The sequence below is a fragment of the Salvelinus namaycush genome, chromosome 16 (assembly GCF_016432855.1).
Source record: "Salvelinus namaycush isolate Seneca chromosome 16, SaNama_1.0, whole genome shotgun sequence".
NCBI classification, from domain to species: Eukaryota; Metazoa; Chordata; class Actinopteri; order Salmoniformes; family Salmonidae; genus Salvelinus; species Salvelinus namaycush.
The window spans coordinates 31,817,675-31,839,500 of NC_052322.1; the positions used below are offsets into that span (position 1 = coordinate 31,817,675).

The 21,826-nt window shown below is 42.4% G+C and overlaps 1 protein-coding gene across 1 annotated transcript; it reads right to left on the reverse strand.

Moving 5' to 3' along the window:
* Window positions 1–1,055: 1,055 nt before the first annotated feature.
* LOC120061631 (cadherin-like protein 26) lies at window positions 1,056–17,358 on the reverse strand. The gene is made up of 15 exons (XM_039011534.1): window positions 17,218–17,358; window positions 16,418–16,565; window positions 16,015–16,187; window positions 15,225–15,353; window positions 14,890–15,075; window positions 14,229–14,506; window positions 13,959–14,104; window positions 13,553–13,780; window positions 12,814–13,035; window positions 12,321–12,451; window positions 10,304–10,387; window positions 3,761–3,868; window positions 3,518–3,550; window positions 3,307–3,378; window positions 1,056–1,262 (listed from the first exon to the last, which is right to left on the reverse strand). Exons 1-15 carry the CDS (start codon window positions 17,356–17,358, stop codon window positions 1,056–1,058), a joined length of 2,286 nt encoding a protein of 761 aa, XP_038867462.1.
* Between the last annotated feature and the right edge of the window lie 4,468 nt (window positions 17,359–21,826).

The following is a 21,826-nucleotide window of genomic DNA, read 5'->3' on the forward strand; positions in this document are numbered from 1 at the left end:
GGTCAAGAAATTAGTTGAAAGCAACATGTGTAAATCATTATCCTAAGCAGAGAGAGGTTATGAAGTATCATTCGCACGATAGTAAAACTCCCACAGAGGTGATGTTGACGTTTCCATCCAAGTGTTGGCATCAAAATTATCCCATTCTGGCATAACTAGTAGATCAAGAGATGATAAGCTGCTGCTGAAAAGTACTGTGAAGCCTGATGATAAAAAACACATTAAACAACAAAACAACAGTGTTGGAAAAGTACCCAATTGTAATACTTGAGCAAAAGTGAAGATACCTTAATACAAAAGGACTCAAGTAAACGTGAAAGTCACCCAGTAAAATGTATGGATAGCCAGGGGTACACTCCTACACTCAGACATTATTTACAAACAAAGCATTTGTGTTTAGTGAGTTCGCCAGATTAGAGGCCCTATCGATGACCAGGGATGTTCTCTTGACAATTGTGTGAATTGGAAAATGTTCCTGTTCTGGCAAGCATTCAAAATGTAATGAGTACTTTTGGGTGTCAGGGAAAATGTATGAAGTTATTTTCTTTAGTAATGTAGTGGAGTAAAAGTAAAAGTTGTCAAAAATATAAATAGTAAAGTACTTTAAAGTATTTGTGCTCAAGTACTTACTTTACACCACTGCAAAACAATCACCATACAAACACACCCCGGCCCTGTCAAAACATAAATCCATAAATCCATCCGAGCATGATGTGGTTTATTCAGTGCAGTGAGGTCATTATTCATTGTGTCTTCAGACATCCAAAATATCAAAAGTGTCTCTCACAGTCCCTCCTTGTGTGGGTAAAAGCCAATCCAGCATGTTTTTTTGTCGGTAAAAAAATGGCCCTCTGTCGTATATGACGCAAAGCATGATCCAGAATCTCAATGGGCGATGTTTGGTGTAACTGTGTCCTCTTCTCCAGCTGATGGCGCTCACCCTATCAGTGTCGTAGCGCAGTTACGTTAGAACCATCTCCAGTTCCAGTCCAGCCAGTTGTGTGTGTTTGTGTGCGTGCGTGCGTGTGCATGCGTGTGTTCATGTGCATGCGTGTCTACAGCCTGATGTTCCTCTCCTGCATGTCCTGCTGACAGATGCCCCCCAGGGTGTTGAATTTTGACCCCAGGTCCCCCAGGAACTCCAGGTTGTCATCCAGTTTGTTTAGCGACAGCTCGTCCAGCGACTGGCACTTGCTGCCTGTCCCCTCGTATCCATACCCGTAAGGTTGGTAGTCCACCTCGTCTCCAATCATATGCAGCTTCTGGAGCACCAATGTGTCAATGTTAGAAAAAATTTAAGAAAAATCTTAAATCATATTTTAATTAGATTTTATAAGATTTTGTAGAACTCTCAATACTAATAACTAAACAAGTAGGCTATTTATATGTAATAGGTCCAATAGAGGGATACTTCTTACATTACAGAATTTGTATTAATGATAAGATAAATATTACCACCATTAGTTCTTGTTTTCAAGACCACATGGTGCATCATACACATCTTTACCAAAATGTCTCTCTCTGTTCTAACACCACAGGCTACTTACTGTATGTAACCTTTTCTACATGTCACATACAGTACCAGTCAAATGTTTGGACACACCTACTCATTCCAGGGTTTTTCTTTATTTTTACTATTTTCTACATTGTAGAATAATAGTGAAGACATCATAACCATGACATAACACATATGGAATCATGTAGTAACCAAAAAAGTGTTAACCAAGTCAAAATATATTTTATATTTGAGATTCTTCAAAGTAGCCACCCTGTGCCTTGATGACAGCTTTGCACACTCTTGCATTCTCTCAACCAGTTTCATGAGGTAGTCACCTGGAATGCATTTCAATTAAGAGGTGTGCCTTGTTAAAAGTTAATAAGGAGTTTCTTTCCTTCTTAATGCATCTGAGCGAATCAGTTGTGTTGTGACAAGGTAGGGGTGGTATACAGTGGGCTCCCGTGTGGCGCAACGGTCTAAGGCACTGCATCTCAGTGCTAGAAGCGTCACTCCAGACCCTGGTTCGATTCCAGGCTGTATCACAACCGGCCGTGATTGGGAATCCCATAGGGCGGAGCACAATTGGCCCAGCGTCGTCCGGGTTAGGGTTTGGCCGTCACTGTAGATAAAAATTTGTTCTTAACTGACTTGCCTAGTTAAATTGAAAATTAAAAACAGAACATCGCCCAATAAAAATTAAAAACAGATGATCACCCTATTTGTTAAAAGTCCATATTATGGCAAGAACAGCTCAAATAAGCAAAGATAAACGACAGTCCATCATTACTTTAAGACAGGAAGTCAATGAAGTCAGTCAATGCGGAACATTTCAACAACTTTGAAAGTTTCATCAAATGTAGTCGCAAAAACCATCAAGCGCTATGATGAAACTGGCTCTCATGAGGACCAGCACATGAAAGGCAGACCCAGAGTAACCTCTGCTGCAGAGGATAAGTTACCAGCCTCAGAAATCGGCAATTAACTGCACCTCAGATTTAAGCCCAAATAAATGCTTCACGGAGTTCAAGTAACAGACACATCTCAACATCAACTGTTCAGAGGAGACTGCGTGAATCAGGCCTTCGTGGTTGAATTGCTGCAAAGACACCACTACTAAAGGACACCAATAAGAAGAAGAGACCTGCTTTGGCCAAGAAACACAAGCAATGGACATTAGACCGGTGGGAATCTGTCCTTTGGTCTGATGAGTCCAAATTTGAGATTTTTGGTTCCAACCGCCGTGTCTTTGTGAGACGCAAAGTAGGTGAACGGATGATCTCCACATGTGTGGTTCCCACCGTGAAGCATGGAGGAGGAGGTGTGATGTTGTGGTGGTGCTTTGCTGGTGACACTGTCTGTGATTTATTAAGAATTCAAGGCACACTTAACCAGCATGGCTGCAACAGCATCATGCAGCAATGCACAATTCCATCTGGTTTGCACTTAGTGGGACTATAATTTGTTTTTCAACAGGACATTGACCCAAAACACACCTCCAGGCTGTGTAAGGGCTATTTGACCAAGAAGGAGAGTGACAGAGTGCCGCATCAGATGACCTGGCCTCCACAATCACCCGATCTCAACCCAATTGAGATGGTTTGGGATGAGTTGGACCGCAGAGTGAAGGAAAAGCAGCCAACAAGTGCTCAGCATATGTGGGAATTTCTTCAAGACTGACTACCTCATGAAGCTGGTTGAGAGAATGCCAAGAGTGTGCAAAGCTGTCATAAAGGCAAAGGGTGGCTACTTTGAAGAATCTCAAATATTAAATATATTTTAATTTGTTTAACACTTTTTTGGTCTCTTACCCGGTCTATGTGCTCTGAGATGTGCTGGTTCGACAGCAAGCCGAAGGAACGGGAATACCTCGAAGAGTTACTCTGAGGAGAGAGTGGAGAAAACACAAAAAAACAAACATGGATGATTGATGGAGGAACAACAGTGTATGTCGTGTGTATGTATGTGTCAATGGTGTGGTGTCAAGTAGACCAGATCCTGATAGTGCACGGCAACACTTACCCTCATGGTATTGTTCATGCTTGTAGTCTGGTACTGCAATTAGAAAATATAATATCAACAATATGAATGTGTAAGTATCGACTGCATTAATGCACCCACTTCACTGTATAAAACCTTGATAACCTGTAGTTAATCTGTAATAACCTGTATCTATACACCTGTCAAATCATACAGCACTATAGTAAAAATTCATAAAAGGAGGGTTATGTTTCCCTCTAGTGGCTGCCTGCAGATGTCACTCACCATGCCCCGCCCACCCTGGCTTCTCAGAGTTCCGTTGGCCTCGCACATTCTCTGGAATGTTCCCCCTCCTGAGAACCCTCCCTCTCCTGACGAGGACACCTGGGTGACCTGGGGAGAGATGGAGGTTGAGTTCTGAGACATAGGCGCTGCTGCTAAGACTACTGGATGGCCGCTGTTTTGCAAGCTCTGACCCAGCTTTTCTATTTTGTGATTCTTTTGTCATTCATTTTTACTTTATTTTCATGAAATGTATCCTCTATCATTTCTTACAACCGACAAGAACGTTTGAACATCAGATCAGCAGTTAATTACCTAAATTCAGGCTTCATCTTCAACTCATCTGCCCTGAGCTCTTTTTGTAATTCCGACCCAATTTTTGGGATACGCAAGAAGAAAGGCTGGCATTACAGAGGCAAGAGAGGGGGATCCTGAAGGCGAAGGGAAAACCGGCCACCTCTTCCCTCCATTGTACTTTCCAATGTCACTTGATAGTAATTTGCTTCTAACGTGATTCTCAAAACTGCAATATTCTCTGCATTTCGGGAACATGGCTCTCGGACACGTCTCCCTCACCACTAGGGGTGATAAAGTCATTGACCACTGTTATTTTACCCACAAGCAAACATACAAGGCCCTCCCTCGTCCACCATTCGGCAAATCAGATAATAACTCTGTACTCCTGCTTCCTGTTTACAAGCAGAAGCTCAAACAGAAAGTACCCGTGACTCAATTCATTGAAAAATGGTTACCAGAATCAGAGGTTATGCTACAGGACTGCTTTGCTAGCGCTGATTGGAATATGTTTTGATACTCCGTTGATAACATCAACAAGCTATCAACTTCCCTCAGCGGCTTCATTAGGAAATGCATCGGCGAATTTGTCCCCACAGTGAAGGTTCGCTGCGTCCCCAATCAAAAGCCCTGGATTAACACTGAGGTTGGCGCTAAACTAAAGGATAGGGCTACCGCACACAGGGCTTTCGCAGCCAACCCTGAAGCTACGGCTGAGGACTGGAACAAGTACAAAAAGTCCTGCTATGTCCTCCGCAGAGTCATCAAACGAGCAAAAGGACAATATAGGAATAAGGTGGAATCATATTACACGTAATTAGACGCCCGCCGCATGTGGCAGTGGCTACAGTCCATTACGAATTACAAAGGAAGACCCAGCCGTAAACTGCTTAACATTGCCTCTCTATCAGACGAACTCATTGCATTTTATGTATGCTTTGACAATACCAACATTGTGCTGGGTGTGAGGGCCGTCACAGACCCAGATGATTGGGTGATATAGCTCTCCGAGGTCGACGTGACTAAAGTCTTTAATCAGGTCAACACTCACAAGGCCGCGGGGCCCGACAGTATTCCAGGGCGCATTCTCAGAGCATGTGCAGAACAGCTGGCAGGCATATTCACAGTGATTTTCAACCTCTCCTTGTTCCAGTCTGTAATCTCCACATGTTTTAAGATGACCACAATCACTCCTGTTCCCAAGAACTCTAAGGCTTCATGCCACAATTACTACCGCCCTGTTGCACTCACATTTGTAATCATGTGGTGGTTTGAGAGGCTGATTATGGCACACATCAACTCCAATTTGTATACCGCACCAACAGATCCATAGATGACACAATCTCAATTGTACGCCACACTGACCTCACCCACATAGATAAAAGGAATACCTATGTGAGAATGTTGTTCGTTGACTACAGCTCAGAGTTCAACGCCATTGTCCCCTCTAAACTCGTAACCAAGCTTACGAACCTGGGACTAAACACCCAGGTGGTGAGGGTAGGCAACATTACCTCTGCCACGCTGACACACAACATGGGGGCCCCACAGGGGTGTGTGCTTAGTCCCCTCCTGTACTCCCTGTTTATCCACGACTGCGTGGCCATGCATGATTCCAACACCATCATCAAGTTTGCTGACGATACGATGTAGGTAGGCCTGATCTCCGGCATTTATGAGACAGCCTACAGGGAAGAGGTCAGTGACCTGGCACAACAATCTATCCCTCAGCGTCAGTAAGACCAAGGAGTTGATCGTGGACAACAGGAAACGGGGGAACATCCACTTCAACAGGGCTGCAGTGGAGCGGGGTGTCTAAATCACTCAGGACTTAAAATGTTGACAGTTCCTCTTCCACCTCAGGAGGTTGATAAGGTTTGGCAAGGGCCCTCAAATTCTCTAAAAGTTCTACAGCTGTACCATTGAGAACATCTTGACTGGCTGCATCACTGCTTGGTATGGCAACAACACCGCCCTCGATCGCATGGCGCTATAGAGGGTGGCGTGAACAGCCCAGTTGGTCATTGGGGCCGAGCTCTCTGCCATCCAGAACCTCTATATCAGGCGGTGTGAAAAGGAAGGCCTAGAAAATCATTAAAGACTCAAGCCACCCAAGCCATAGACTGTTCTCTCTACTTTCGCACGGCAAGCGGTACCGGTGCATCAAGTCTGACACCAATTGGCTCCTGAACATCTTCTATTCCCAACCCATAAGACTGATAAATAGCTAACAAAATAGCTAACTAAATGGCTACACGCACTATCTGAGTTAACCCTTGTCACACACACTGACACTCCAACACACGCAAACACTCACTCCATAGTTTGCTCACACACACATACATTTATACTGACGCTACACTCACCCACTCATATACAATCATCATATACACTGCTGCTACTCTGTTTATCATATATCCTGATGCCTAGTCACCTTACCCTATACATATCTACTTCTATCGATCCAGTATCCCTGCACATTGTAAATATGGTACTGGAGCTGACCCTGTATATCGTATGCTTACTTACTTTCTCGTGTTCTTCTTATTTTTATTTATTGTGTGTTTTTGTTCTACCTTTTTTTTTGTATTACATCGATATTGATTACTGCATTGTTGGGTTTATAGTTTTCAAGAAAGGCATTTCACTGTACTTGGGCATGTGACATTAAAACTTGAAAACTTGAAAGGTTATATACATTTCAATGTAGACTGATGCCCTACTCCATCAGCTGACTGAATTGTGTACCACTGTTGTCACCACTATTTTGTTGCGTTAAGTATCTAACATGGTATGAGCATGTTAGATAATGACATAGTAATAGGGAAAATGCACAAAGTGCAAAATTAAAGCATAACTGAGGATTATGAAGAGTTAAATTATGTTATGTACACAGTGATGTAGTACCACTCAATGTAGAACTACGGAAAGTATACCACTGAGACAGGTAGGAAGAGCATTTAAGATCTTCACTCTTTGAAATGTCTCTCACAAATAGTTGACACAGGTCAAATGCAATGCTTATCAGTGCTATTGAACAGTCAGGACAGTACAACTGGTTCAAGCTAAATAAAACTTTTGCATTTTGTTATTTTGCCATCGGCTAATATCCTCCCAAAAACAAAGTTTCCCACAGTTCAGATTGAGCTATAGCCAGTGAACAAGGGCAGGCATGAACTGCATGTATTTCACACTGCCCAAATGGTTTAATGTGATGTGAGACTTCCATCGACTAGAGATGAGATGCATCCAAAAGGGAAGTATTTCAAGGTATTTAAAAACACATACTTAAAAAAAACTTGAAAATCGTGATTGTCAGTAAGGATGTCACTCACAATGGTCCTCCCTGTGGTTCTGTACATCTCATTGGCCTCTTGGGTCATCTCATTAGTCTTCTGAGTAAACTGTCCAATCAGAGAGCAAGAATTAAGCACAGCATAAACAACAGTGATTTAGACTGTGATCAAAGTGTTGTAGTAAGATGGTAGAAGATATAGTAACTAGTCTTGTTGTTGGTGGTGACAGAGTTAAGAATATAATAATATTTACATTTTAGTCATTTAGCAGACACTCTTATCCAGAGCGACTTACAGTTAATGAGTTCATACATTTCATTATTTTTTTTCTCCATACTGGTCCCCCGTGGGAATCAAACCCACAACCCTGGCGTTGCAAGCACCATGCTCTACTGTACCAACTGAGCCACATAATATGATATACAGGTCTGTGGAGTAGAAGTTCTCTAACGGTGGGAAATGAAGTGGTGTAGTACAGATGTAGGATCTTCATTTGATCCCCCTGTAGCAGGAGAACTTTCCTGCAATGCAGGAAATGTTTCACTTATAGTGTATTTGAGGTTTTAAAAAAGGCTTCAGAAGTTTTTGACTTGATTTCCCTTATGAAAATGTATCAACCCCTACAACACTGTCCATTAATTATAATCCACATAATAAATCACATTTCCTGTTGATGCAGAATTATTTTCCTGCTGTAGCAAACTGGCTCAAATTAGAATCCTACTTCTGTAGCAGATAGAAAGGTAGGGACAGTTATATAATAGGTAGTTCTGTTCAAACAGTAGCACTATCTTACAGATAGGAGACTTGGCTCTAACTCATTCTCCATTGGCAAGCATATGATACATATTGCTTGTAAATCCCTCAATCTTAGGAAACCATAATTTAATGTTACATTATATATACAAAAGATATGTGGAGACCACTTCAAATTAGTGGATTCGGATATTTCAGTCACACCCGTTGCTGACAGGTGTATGAAATTGAGCACGCAGCCATGCAATCTCCACAAACAAACATTGGCAGTAGAATGGCCTTACTGAAGAGCTCAGTGACCTTCAACATGGCACCGTCATAGGATGTCACCTTTCCAACAAGTCAGTTTGTCAAATTTCTGCCCTGCTAGAGCTTCCCCCGGTCAAATGTAAGTGCTGTTATTCTGAAGTGTAGGAGCAACAACGGCTCAGCCGCGAAGTGATAGGCCACACAAGCTCACAGAATGGGACTGCCGAGTGCTGAAGCGCGTAGCACGTAAAAGATATCTGTCCTTGGTTGCAACACTCACTACCGAGTTCCAATCTGCCACTGGAAGCAATGTCAGCACAATAACTGTTCGTCGGGAGCTTCATGAAATAGGTTTCCATGGCCGAGCAGCCGCCCACACAAGCCTAAGCTCACCATGCGCAATGCCAGGCATTGGCTGAAGTGGTGTAAAGCTTGCTGCCATTGGAGTCTGAAGCAGTGGAAATGCGTTCTCTGGAGTGATGAATCACGTTTCACTTTCTGGCAGTCCGGTGGACGAATTTGGGTTTGGCAGATATCAGGAGAATGCTACCTGCCCATGCATAGTGCCAACTGTAAAGTTTGGTGGAGGAGGAATAATGGTCTGGGGCTGTTTTTGATGGTTCGGGATAGGCCCCTTAGTTCCAGTGAAGGGAAATCTTAACGCTACAGCATACAATGACATTCTAGACGATTCTGTGCTTCCAACTTTGTGGCAACAGTTTGGTGAAGGCCATTTCCTGTTTCAACATGACAATGCCCCTGTGCACAAAGCGAGGTCCATACTGAAATGATTTGTCGAGATCGGTATGGAAGAACTTGACTGGCCTGCACAGAGCCCTAACCTCAACCCCTTTGAACACTTTTGGGATGAATTGGAACACCGACTGTGAGCCAGGCTTAGTCGGCCAACATCAGTGCTCGACCGCACTAATGCTCTTGTGGCTGAATGGAGGCAAGTCCCCGCAGCAATGTTCCAACATCTAGTGGAAAGCCTTCACAGAAGAGTGAAGGCCGTGATAGCAGCAATGGCGGGACCAAATCCATATTAATGCCCATGATTTTGGAATGAGATGTTCAACGAGCAGGTGTCTACGTACTTTGGTCATGTAGTGTATGTCAGTCAGTGCCCTTCTAAATCTTCTGAATCTCACTGATGTGGTCCACCGGGCCTACTTCACCATGCACACTGTGTCCTGCCCAATCCACTACACTCAATATCTTAGTACATACTAATTCGCTCCATAATATCCATACACTTGATAAATCTCTGGTACACACTACTGTGATGTGGCCTATACTTAGCTCTTTAGTAATCACATCTGTACTGTATTCTATAATTAATCTTCACCCTTTACAAAATGCAAGTCTCCTCCAAGACTTGTAAGCAAATGTTTAGGTTTTTAAACCTGTTCTGGGGGCTCTAACACATTCTTTGAGCAGATGAGTCATCTTCCCTGCACAGTCAGCCTTACCATATAAATGTGGTTTGGAGAATGTAGTCAGTGTTGTAGGCTTACTCACTCTGCATGTGGCACATGTGCTCATGAGTCACACCCAAATCATGGATGTGATCTCTTTTACTCTCTCATTGGTACTACAGAAACTAAATTATGCTAATAGTGACTGAACCTGCTTCATTCAGTGATTACCATACATACCGTACGTATTAGAGGGAAGCACACACCGTACACAGAAACCACTAATTACCTGTAACTGTCGTGATTTTAATTACTTTTTCCTCCATCATATGACACCTCACACACTCTCTCACACAACTCCACCTAACCGTGCAGAACACACCCACAGACACGTCATTGAAAAATCTCAGGCCCTGTGTTGACCATAGACTGTTTTTTGTATTTTTAAATAAGGGTTGTGACACGGAAAAAGATGAGTTACAGAAAGAATGAAAAAGAAGACAAGAAGAAAGTAAGAATAGTGGCCAGTTTACCGGTATGCCTGGGGTGGTCTGCTTCATTCCATCTATCACTTCCCTGTTAGGAGCGGTGGGGGTCAGGATCAACATGGACTCACCCTAAAAGGTAGGGACAGGAGGAGAGGGAGAGGAGGAGAAGAAAAAAAGGAGGATATGGGTATAAGAGCAGCAGAGAGGAGACAGGAGAGGTAAGTAGAGAGTATTGGAAAAGAAGAAGAGTTTATGATTGCAGAGGAGAGGAAAGAGATGAGGAGAGGAAAGAGATGGGGAGAGGAAAGAGATGAGGAGAGGAAAGAGAAAAGAGATGAGGAGAGGAAAGAGATGAGGAGAGGAAAGAGATGAGGAGAGAAAAGACGAAAGATATGAGGAGAGGAAAGAGAAAGAGATGAGGATAGGATAGAGATGAGGAGAGGAAAGAAATGAGGAGAGGAAAGAAATGAGGAGAGGAAAGAGATGAGTAGAGGAAAGAGAAAAGAGATGAGGAGAGGAAAGAGGAAAGAGATGAGGAGAGAAACGAGATGAGGAGAGGAAAGAGAAAAGAGATGAGGAGAGGAGAGGAAAGAAATGAGGAGAGAAAAGAGATGAGGAGAGGGAAGAGGAAAGAGATAAGAGATGAGGAGGAGAGGAAAGAGATGAGGAGGAGAGGAAAGAGATGAGGAGAGGAAAGAGGAAAGAGATGAGGAGAGGAAAGAGGAAAGAGATGAGGAGAGAAAAGAGATGAGAGGAAAGAGAAAAGAGATGAGGAGAGGAAAGAGAAAAAAGATGAGGAGAGGAAAGAGATGAGGAGATGAAAGAGAAAAGAGACGAGAAGAGGAAAGAGAAAATAGATGATGAGAGGAAAGAGATGAGAAGAGGAAAGAGATGAGGCAAGGAAGAAGAAAAGAGATGAGGAGAGGAAAGAGAAAAGAGATGAGAGAAAATGAACATTGAAAGTTATTACAAGATGAAACATCATGTCAGACTACAAACTGGTCACATACCAGAGGAAGAATACCTGTCTTGCCAACAGTAAAAACATGTAATTCCCAGACTCAATGACAACAATAATATAAGCACATGACTGGGGTTTCAAAGCTACTGGTGATTTACCAAAGTTACCGGAATCGTCAGTAATTTAGGTAATTTACAGAACATCTATGGCAACCTATTGTAACTTTGGTCAATTATACTTGAATAACTTAAATGTATATATATTTTATATATCTGTGTCAATATCGTCCATGAGTATCTAGTAGATAGACCATATGGTTCAAAAGAAAATTCATGAAAAAGTATCTAATTAACATTGGCATTATTTTCAATTACCTCTGAAACTCTTCAACTATTGACTTTTTCACAACTGCCACCAGTTTGACGCCAAAACATTGACAACAAATACATATTGACATAATAAAATAACTACATACTGACATGGTAAAATAGCTACATACTGACATAGTAAAATAAATACATACTGACGTAGTAAAATAAATACATACTGACATAGTAAAATAAATACATACTGACATAGTAAAATAAATACATACTGACATGGTAAAATAACTACAAGTGTGTAATATATAAAGGATATTTCATGCTGAAACCCTCATATTAAACACCAATGGTATTGACTAAGTTGATGGTTTATATTTAGGATGACGTTTTACAGCTTTGTCATTCTATTTTTTATTTTAAAATAATCTTGTTTAATTATTACATATTTTACATGTGATAAGGTCACAGAGTGCCAGAGATAGTTACAGACACCTGTGATATTCTGAAGTACCCAAAAGGGCCACTAGATGTCTTGTGATAGATAACATAACATCTGTGAAAGACACCCAAATTCTGGTAGTTTACTGGTAAACTTAGAAAGTTTCCATTAATATACCCTCCCTTTGCAACCCTACACAGGACAGCTCAGTAAGTGATTGTATTGTACACTCCTGTCATTGTGCTGAACACCCAGACACATAACTTAATGTATACATTCGGCACAAATACTGTAGATATACATGCACACATGCACGTGAACATATACACCCACACACACCTTGCATGCACTGCCCCCAGCCTCCTCGTTGTAGTTGATGAGAGTCTGGTTGCCCTCTTCTTGCAGGTTGAGGGGGAGGTGTGTGAACTTCTTACCGCCACACTCACACAGCAGGAGGAAAAGCAGTAGCACTGGGAGAGGGACACACAACCACACAGTCACCACTAACAGTCATATCTCATAGCATTTTACCATACAAAAAATGAATGGATGTTTAGTCATGTTTTTATAACTTTTCATAGCATGCTGTATCACTGCTATCTATCAACATGTTTTAATTACAATAATGCATCAAAAGTTTGCTCTCAATTTGATAGATGTGATTTAGTTTAGACTGAATTGGTGTCTCTCTCTTCATTTTTTCCACTGAATTTCAGGCCACAAGCACTAAGTTCTAAGAGTGTCTGAGTAACTGACTTACTGATTATCCACCTACTCTCTAACTATCCCTATATACTGTACAGTACTCCATTCCTATTCCCTTCTAACTCACGTAAGAGGAGCAGCAGTCCAGCCAGCAGTAGTCCTATAGCGGCAGAGCCCAGGCTGGAGCTCCGGGGTAGAGAAGCCCTACACTTGTCTTCTTTCCCACAGTCACACACTATCACCTGGACAATGTCATGTGCCTCCTCGCCTTGCTGGTCGAGGATCACCAGAGGCACCGTGTAGTTACCGTACGGCAGGGTCTTCAGACTGACCAGACCCGCCTCCATACCTGACCACCGGGGGAGAGCAAGGGAGAGTGGTGGACGGAGAGGAAAAGAAGGTAGGAGGTTAATTTAGCAATAAGTCCTGAGGGGGTGTGAGTCATGCGTATGGGTTGAGTCATGCGTATGAACAGCCCTTAGCCGTGGTATTTTGGCCATATACCACAAACCCCCGAGGTGCCTTATTGCTATTATAAACTGGTTTCCAATGTAATTAGAGGAGTAAAAGTAAATGTTTTGTCATACCCATGGTATACAGTCTGACATACCACGGCTGTCAGTCAATCAGCATTCAAGGCTCGATCCACCCAGTTTATAATGATATTTAATTCTGTGCTGCTACAAAGGAAGGACCTGGCGTCTGAGTAGTGGTATTTTCTAGGTTAGCAGGTTGTATGGCGATAGTAGATGGATAAAAGCAGTGCTTTGGTGTGTGTGTGTGTGTGTGTGTGTGTGTGTGTGTGTGTGTGTGTGCGCGCGCATGCGCGCGTGCGTGTGTTTATGGGTGTGTGTGATTCTGCTGACCATTGGCAGGGTCCAGTTTCCAGTGGCTCTTCAGTGTTTTGTCTCCATTGTCCACTCCCAAGGAGAAGGAACAGGGGCATCCAAAGGGAGGTTTGTCCTTGTCTTCTACTGGCACAATCACTTTGTTACCACACATGACCAGCTCCTTCTCCACCAAAGAGGGTATGTTATCATTGATATCCCCCAGGTGAACCAGAATGGTGCCTGTAGCTGTGGCAGGAGGTTTGCCTGAGAGAGGAAGAGATTCTTTAAATACTTTATTATGCTCAATACCATATACTGTACAAATGCATACGTACGTACACACACAGCTACATGCATGTTCACACGCACGCAGGTGCACACGCAGGCACACACACAAACACTCACACACAGACACAGACAAACACACACCTCACGCACTAACCGTCATCTATGGCATGGATTTGGATAGTGTATATGTTGTCTTTGTTGACGTGAGGTGACTCCCGGTCCATCTTCTTCACTGTAGTAACCGCTCCTGTCTTGTTATCTATGGTGACCCAGCCTGCTGGGTCCTCAACTAACTCATACCTGGTCAGGACATGGATGGGACAGATATATGCTTACTTTGAATCCATACTGTACATACAAAATAAGTTGTGGTAATCAATATCACAACCCAGGTGAATCTGAGTCATCACATGTTGCCACCTGCCTGATTTTTCCCACATCTGAGTCAACGTCGGTGACCTTGGGCGTGTACAGCACCTTCCCTGTCACCTCCTCCTCCTTCACGTACACGTCTACCACCTTTTTGTCAAACTCCGGGGGGTCGTTCACGTCAATCACCTCCACCGCCACATTCACTCTCTGGGGGAGCGCGGTCAGGGTTTTGGGGGAGTTGGGCCCTCCTGAGCCACACACAAACAGAGGCTCCTCGTTCTCCACGGCGATCTCCACGTTGGTCACCGTCGTCTTCTCAAAATCCTTCCCCTGGGAAATGTAGTCCCGTACTTATGTTAGAGCAATGTAAGTCAATACAAAACAAAAATGGAAAAAACTACTTGGAACTAGTACTATCTGCAGCAACTATCCTGCAGCAACAAGACATGTGAGTTAATATGTGGAGTATAATTAATGGTCATTTTTGTAGGGGTTTATACATTTTTCATCAGGGCAAATCAAGTCTGACATTTTAAAGTGGAAATTACAAACTTTAGAAGCCTTTTTAAACTTTGAATACACTACAAGTTTGCCTTTACTGTTGTGCAGGAAAATGATCTGCAACAACAGAGTGATCAAATTAAAATGGCATATCTGTAAGTGACGTTGATGCTCAGAACCTTGAATAAGGTCATAAGGTCAAACAGACTCACCTTGATGACAGTCAGTATACCTTCGTTGGTCTTGGGGTCGGTCTCAATCTTATAGTTCCCTTCCTCGTTCCCCTTCACAATGGAGTAAACGGCCCGCCATGCGGGGGTGTTGGGGGTGTCTGCGTCAGTCACAGCCACTCGGAGTATCTCCCTATTGGACTCCATCTCCATAACCTGAGTATTGTACTGCACAGAAAGAAGGTAAAGTAAATATTTGTGTTTCACAAATCAATAAAGACATGTTCACTCAATCAGTTGATCAATTGATCAATCAACCAATCAACCAACAAATCATTGAATCAGTCAATCAACCAGTCAACCAACTTGGAACTTACAGTCTTGTTTTTGAACACTGGCTGGTGAGTGTTGGAGTCCATTATGTGGAGGTTGACCACTGCAGTTGAGGACAGGGCTGGTTTCCCATGATCCTTAGCTTCAACAACCACTTTATACATCTTTACTTTCTACACGAAGAACAAAATAAATAAAATATTGATCCCACCATTTTAAAATACAGATTAAAATACACATTAAGAACACCTTTGTAATATTGTGTTACACCCCCTTTTTGCCCTCAGAACAGCCTCAATTCGTTGAGGCATGGACTCTACAAGGTGTTGAAAGCATTCCAGAGGGATGCAGGCCCATGTTGAGTTCAATGCTTCCCACAGTTGCGTCAAGTTGGCTGGATGTCCTTTGGGTGGTGGACCATTCTTGATACACACAGGAAACTGTTGAGCATGAAAAATCCAACAGCGTTGCAGTTCTTGACACAAACCGGTGCGCCTGACAGCTACTACCTTACCCTATTCAAAAAGGTGCTTAAATATTTTGTCTTGCCCATTCACTCTCTGAATGGCACATACACAATTCATGTCTCATTTGTCTCAAGGCTAAAACATCCTTCTTTAACCTGGCTCCTCCACTTCATCTACACTGATTGAAGTGGATTTAACAAGTGACATCAATAAGGGATCATAGCTTTCACCTGGATTCCCCTGGTCAGACTATGTCATGTTCATAATGTTTTGTGTATGTGTTTGTGCGTGGGTACGTCAAGTGTGTGTGTGTCTGTGCATGTAATGGCTTGTCTGTGTGTGCATATGTGTTGTAGTGGGACCTCACGTCATAGTCGAAGCAGCCGGTGAAGGTGAGCTGGCTCATCTTGGTGCCCTCCACCTGCTTCAGGTTGATCTGGGGCTCAGCTGGCTCCTGAGACAACACCCGTAAACTGATGGTGGAGTTTTCTGTGTTCGCCTCATCCCTGTCCCTGACTGTCAGAGGCACTGGCAGATAGCCTAAGACGGGGAGAGGAGGGCAGGAGGGGAAGATCAGGGAGGAGGAGGAGAAAAGGGGAAATTAGTTCCCCTTTATATGTTCTCTCTGCTCAAAAAGAGCACCCACTTGCCACTTGATTTCTCAGCCGAACGCAATGACTGATTGGTTCTTGTGCGAACAGTCTAGTTAAGTATACTTTGTGCAAGGCCTATATGCAGGCATATGATTTACAGCCTTTCTGTGTACTGACCCTCTGGTAAACTTTCTTTCACACTGGCTTTCGTGATAAGGTTCTCAAAGTAAGGCGCATTGTCATTGATGTCCTTAATCGCCACGTCGAACCCCAGAGTACTGTCCACGAGATTACCAGTCTCCTTGTCCATGATGTCAAAATTAATCTGTAGGAAATAATATTATGATTGTCAATTTATGTTTAGATATTGTTATGCTGGTGAATGAGGACCCAAAAGCGACGTAATAGTAACAGAGTCTTTATTCCAGTAATAAACAAATAATGATTCTCCTGGATATTATCAATGGTCAATCCAAAACAGGAACTGAAATCCTCTCGTCAATAGAGAGGAACGACTGGAGACGCGACCACAGACTGCAGGTCGCTTCAGGAAGGCACTGGCCGTAGCTGACATAGACACCTGCTCACACGCAGCATCTGAAGAAGGCAAAGAACACGACAGGGCGGAACAAGGACACAGGAACAGCAAACATCAAACAAGAATCCGACAAGGACAGAAGCGGAAAACAGAGGGAGAAATAGGGACTCTAATCAGAGGGCAAAATAGGGGACAGGTGTGAAAGAGTAAATGAGGTAGTTAGGAGAATGAGAAACAGCTGGGAGCAGGAACGGAACGATAGAGAGAGAGAAAGAGGGAAAGAACCTAATAAGACCAGCAGAGGGAAGCACAGGGACAAGACATGATGAAAGACAAAACATGACAGATATTCTGTTTGGTTAAGATAGTTTTAGGTAATCTGTCCGTCCGTCCGTCTGTCTGTCTGTCCGTCCTTCTGTCTGTGTGTGTTGATGCTCACGTGAAAGAAGGGGTATGTCTCCCTGTCAATGGCCTTGTATACATAAACCACTCCGTCCTTGTTGCCAATGGAGAACACGCCCATCGGTTCCTCGGTCACTCCGGTTCCACTTATACGGAACTGGTAGTTGTTTTTGAGCATTGGCGTTTTATCGTTGAATATCTGGAAAGACAGCCTTGTTGATGAGCAGTTTGCAGTTCTATGAATACTGGATCCCTGGTTTAGGAGAAGCCCAAAACAGGTCCAGGGTTTACAGTATGACTTACTACAGAGTTATGTTGGAAGCAACTGTTCTTCTGATGAATGACCATAGACTATTTATGGGCCCAGTGCTTTTGTACCTTGTTTGGTGGTGCATGATGTTTTTACCTGTATGGCTATCTTGGGAAAAGGTCCAGGGTCCTCCTCCACTAGCTCAATGGTGGACAGGACCCACCTTCTTTTGGAACGCACCAGCAGCTCCTTTAGGAAAGGGGATGAGGGCCATTGTACTTCTTTCTTTAAACTCAAAAATGTATTTCAAGATTTTCTCTCTCTTTTTTCTGGAAATGCCCATGACATACCCGCTTTTCCCGCTTGTTCATTGTATAGTTGCCGGTATCGTGTGCCAGTGCTAATGCAACCATGATTGAGACCTGATGACATAAACAGTTACAACATGCAATTAGAGAGAATATATTTGTGCATAGTAAAAAAATACATAAAGATGAAGGTGTGATTCATCCAGTCTCTCTCTCTCTCTTTCTCTACCTCTACCTCTCTCTACCTCTCTCTACCTCTCTACCCCATGGACACTGTTCATAGACATAATAAAAAAAACACAAATTATACCTAATGAATCATCCAATGAGGTAGCGGTTAATAGTGTGTTCGAATCCCTGAGCTGACTAAGTGAAAGACCTGTTGATGTGTCCTTAATAAGCAAGGCACTTATCCCTAATTGCTCTGAATAAGAGTGTCTGCTAAATTACTCAAATGTACATTTCATTAGAAGGAACACTAAGAGATGGACACTTTTAGTTGGTCAAGGGATGGTCAAATTGAAAAGTTGCACCACAAATTAACAAATTAAAAAGCTGAAGAATATGTTTATTCAGGGTCAGGCATTAAAACGCAATGGGGTGTGTAGTATGATGATTTAAGGAAAGCTCTTACGGTTGAAGGCAAGGTGAAGATTTATAAAATTGACTTGGGATTATATTTACTGCAACCAATTGACATGTATATTACATAATAAGCAGTTTGAGAATGTGGGGCTACACCCCAACGAAGGCTGTCCGCTAAACATTGACAGTTTTGGCTCAGTCCAGTAAAGAATACAAGTTCAGAGTGAAAACGCAATTCGGTAGATCCGTGATCGATTAAATTCTGGAGAATGTTACAAAGTATGATGTGAAATGAGGGCACTTGCATTCTCACCACCATGGCCTCTGATAAAGACTTTATGTTAATTCATCCTCCAGAAACCCTGCATACTCAGCTATCAACACCCATTCAATGATGTCCCAATTATCATAGGAGATTTTCAAAGTCATAATAGATTCAAAGCTCAGTGAACTCCCTACATGCTCAGACAGGTAGTTTTAGTAGAGAGTAGTTTCGCATTAACATTCCAAGAAAGTTATTTGGCATATTTCAGTAAGTGATGCTGTGAAGTGAGGTGAACAAACATGTCACTGTAAATGAGGTGAGAGATGAGACGAGACAAGCTTCACAAAATAATGGTGGTAAAAGTGTAAGGGAAGATGGTATATTTACAGTTAAGTAGAGTGTGTGCAGAGCATTGGAGAACATACGCCTGACATGATTTTCAACGGAAAGTCTAGTTGAAAAAAGTTCACCAGATAATACCAGTTTGCAAGCTAGATTCAGCTAGCCTACAGTACAGCTAGCTAATTTCTCTGAGGTGATTCGGCTAGCTAGACAGATAATATGGACATAATCAGCTTGGTAAAACTTGGATGAACTTGACTGATGCTCCAACAGACAGAAGCAGAGATTCTAAGACTAGGGAAAATAGTATCTTCCCATCAGTTGTTGACATTTTGATTTGTAGTCTACTGGCCTGAAGCACACTTCGCAGCTGAGTCTAAAATAATAGGCATCCTTGCACACTCACACTTCAAACCTCTTAAGGATCCGCCCCTTTTTTCAATTTTCTAAAATGACATACCCAAATCTAACTTCCTGTAGCTCAGGCCCTTTAGCAAGGATATGCATATTCTTGGTACCACTTGAAAGGAAACACTTTGAAGTTTGTGGAAATGTGAAAGGAATGTAGGAGAAAAAAAAATCTACCGTTTTGTGTGTACTTTTTTGTACCATCATCTTTGAAATGCAAGAGAAAGGCCATAATGTATTATTCCAGCCCAGGTGCAATTTAGATTTTGGCCACTAGATGGCAGCAGTGAATGTGCAACATTTCAGACTGATCCAATGAACCATTGCATTTCTGTTCAAATTGTTGTATCAAAACTGCCCAAATGTGCCTAATTTGTTTATTAATAACTTTTCATGTTCAAAACTGTGCACTCTCCTTAAACAGTAGCATGGTATTCTTTCACTGTAATAGCTACTGTAAATTGGACAGTGCAGTTAGATTAACAAGAATTTAAGCTTTCTGCCAATATCAGATATGTCTATGTCCTGGGAAATGTTCTTGTTACTTACTACCTCATGCTAATCGCATTAGCCTACGTCAGCTCAACCGTCCCGTGGAAGGGACACGATCCCGAAGAAGTTTTAAAGACAATGTCAGTCAGATGGCAATGATATCTCCCATTTGTCCAAAGTGTAATGTGTATCTGCCTATATGTAGCCTAACTGAACATCAGGGGCACCAGGTAGCCTAGTGGTTAGAGCGTTGGGCCAGAAACCAAAAGGTTGCTAGATTGAATCATTGAGCTGACACGGTAAAAATCTGTCGTTCCGCCCCTGAACAAGGCAGTTAACCCACTCTTCCTAGGCCGTCATTGTAAATAAGAATTTGTTCTTAACTGACTTACCTCGTTAAATAAAATGAAAATCTATTTTCCTCTAGGATGCCCACAAGCCTCACAAGACACGTCTGAAGTTGATACAGCCTCTTCCGCCAACTTCTGTCTAAAGCATCCAAACGGTTTCGGCTACACACTAGTATGACCCCTCCGTGGAAAGCTGAGACTCGCACAAGACCTGTCTGAAGGTCCCCGGTACCAGATTAAAAAATGAATGGAAGTATATATCGAGATAGTTTCGTGCCTAAAATAGGAGAATAAATGCATGTAAAAAATAAAAATGTATGATCTTTCTTATGTCTCTCAGATATAGGACAGACACTTCAGAACAAACTTCGTTTAGATACTTTTTTGGGGACTATCTGTTGTTCCATGTAGCGAATCTGTTATTCAATGTGATTATATTGGCTAATAGCAGTAATGCCAAATTCAATGTGTCATCCAATAATTGTTTATATATTTGTTTGATACCTTAAGGGATCTTAAAATTCAAAATCAAATAGCTAAATAATCCTTGGTATGACCATCTTAAAACAATTCCATATGTTAGTTTAGACCGCTCCCCTTCACATGGCTTAGACCACAGGTGTCAAACTCATTCCACGGGGGGCCGAGTGTCTGCGGGTTTTCGCTCCTCCCTTGTACTTGATTGATGAATTAACATCACTAATTAGTTAGGAACTCCCCACACCTGGTTGTCTAGGGCTTTATTGAAAGGAAAAACCAAAAACCTGCAGACACTAGGCCCTCCGTGGAATGAGTTTGACACCCCTGGCTTAGACCCTGGACGCAGGCCTGGGCAACTCCAGTCCTCGGGGGCCTGATTGGTGTCACACTTTTGCCCCAGCCCGGCTAACACACCTAACTCCAATAATCAACTAATCATGATCTTCAGTTAAAAATGCAATTAGTTTAAGTCAGGTGTGTTTGCTAGGGATGGAGAAAAGTGTGACACCAATCAGGCCGCGAGGACTGGAATTGCCGAGGACTGCCTGGTGGGTTAAAACCCCTGGCAGGTATTTTGTGCCATTGTTGATGAGGTAGGCTAGATGGACTAAAAACCTTTCAACATTCAGAGAGAAAACACTCAAAGCATTGCAAAGTGGCATACTAATGTTATAACATGATAAACTGCACCCAGATGACACTTCTGTGATCAATATTTCAGGTATGTTTACATTTATACCAGGGGTTGGAACCGGTTCATGGAACAGAACCGAAAATCAGAAAATAATTTTTTGAGGAACATTACCAGAACCGAGAACAAAAGTGATCTATACTGTTCCGGAACAGAACTGTTATTTTAAAAGCATGGGAACAGGTTATAATGTACACAATTTACACTCTGGATATTTTTTTCCAATCCCACAAAAAACACAACAAAGTGCCTATGCAAAACCCTCACTGTAACTCATAAATGTATTCCAGTGTGTGTGTGTGAAGCCCACCTGCCACCTCCCTCCGAAGCATAGGGTACTGTAGCTACTGACGTTACAGGCGTGATTCAGAAATTAGGGAGAGAGATTTTAATTAGAGAACAATGGATACACTTTTTCAATGCCAGTTAACGATATTATAGTTATCACGTTTCACATTGAATTGATCAATTACAA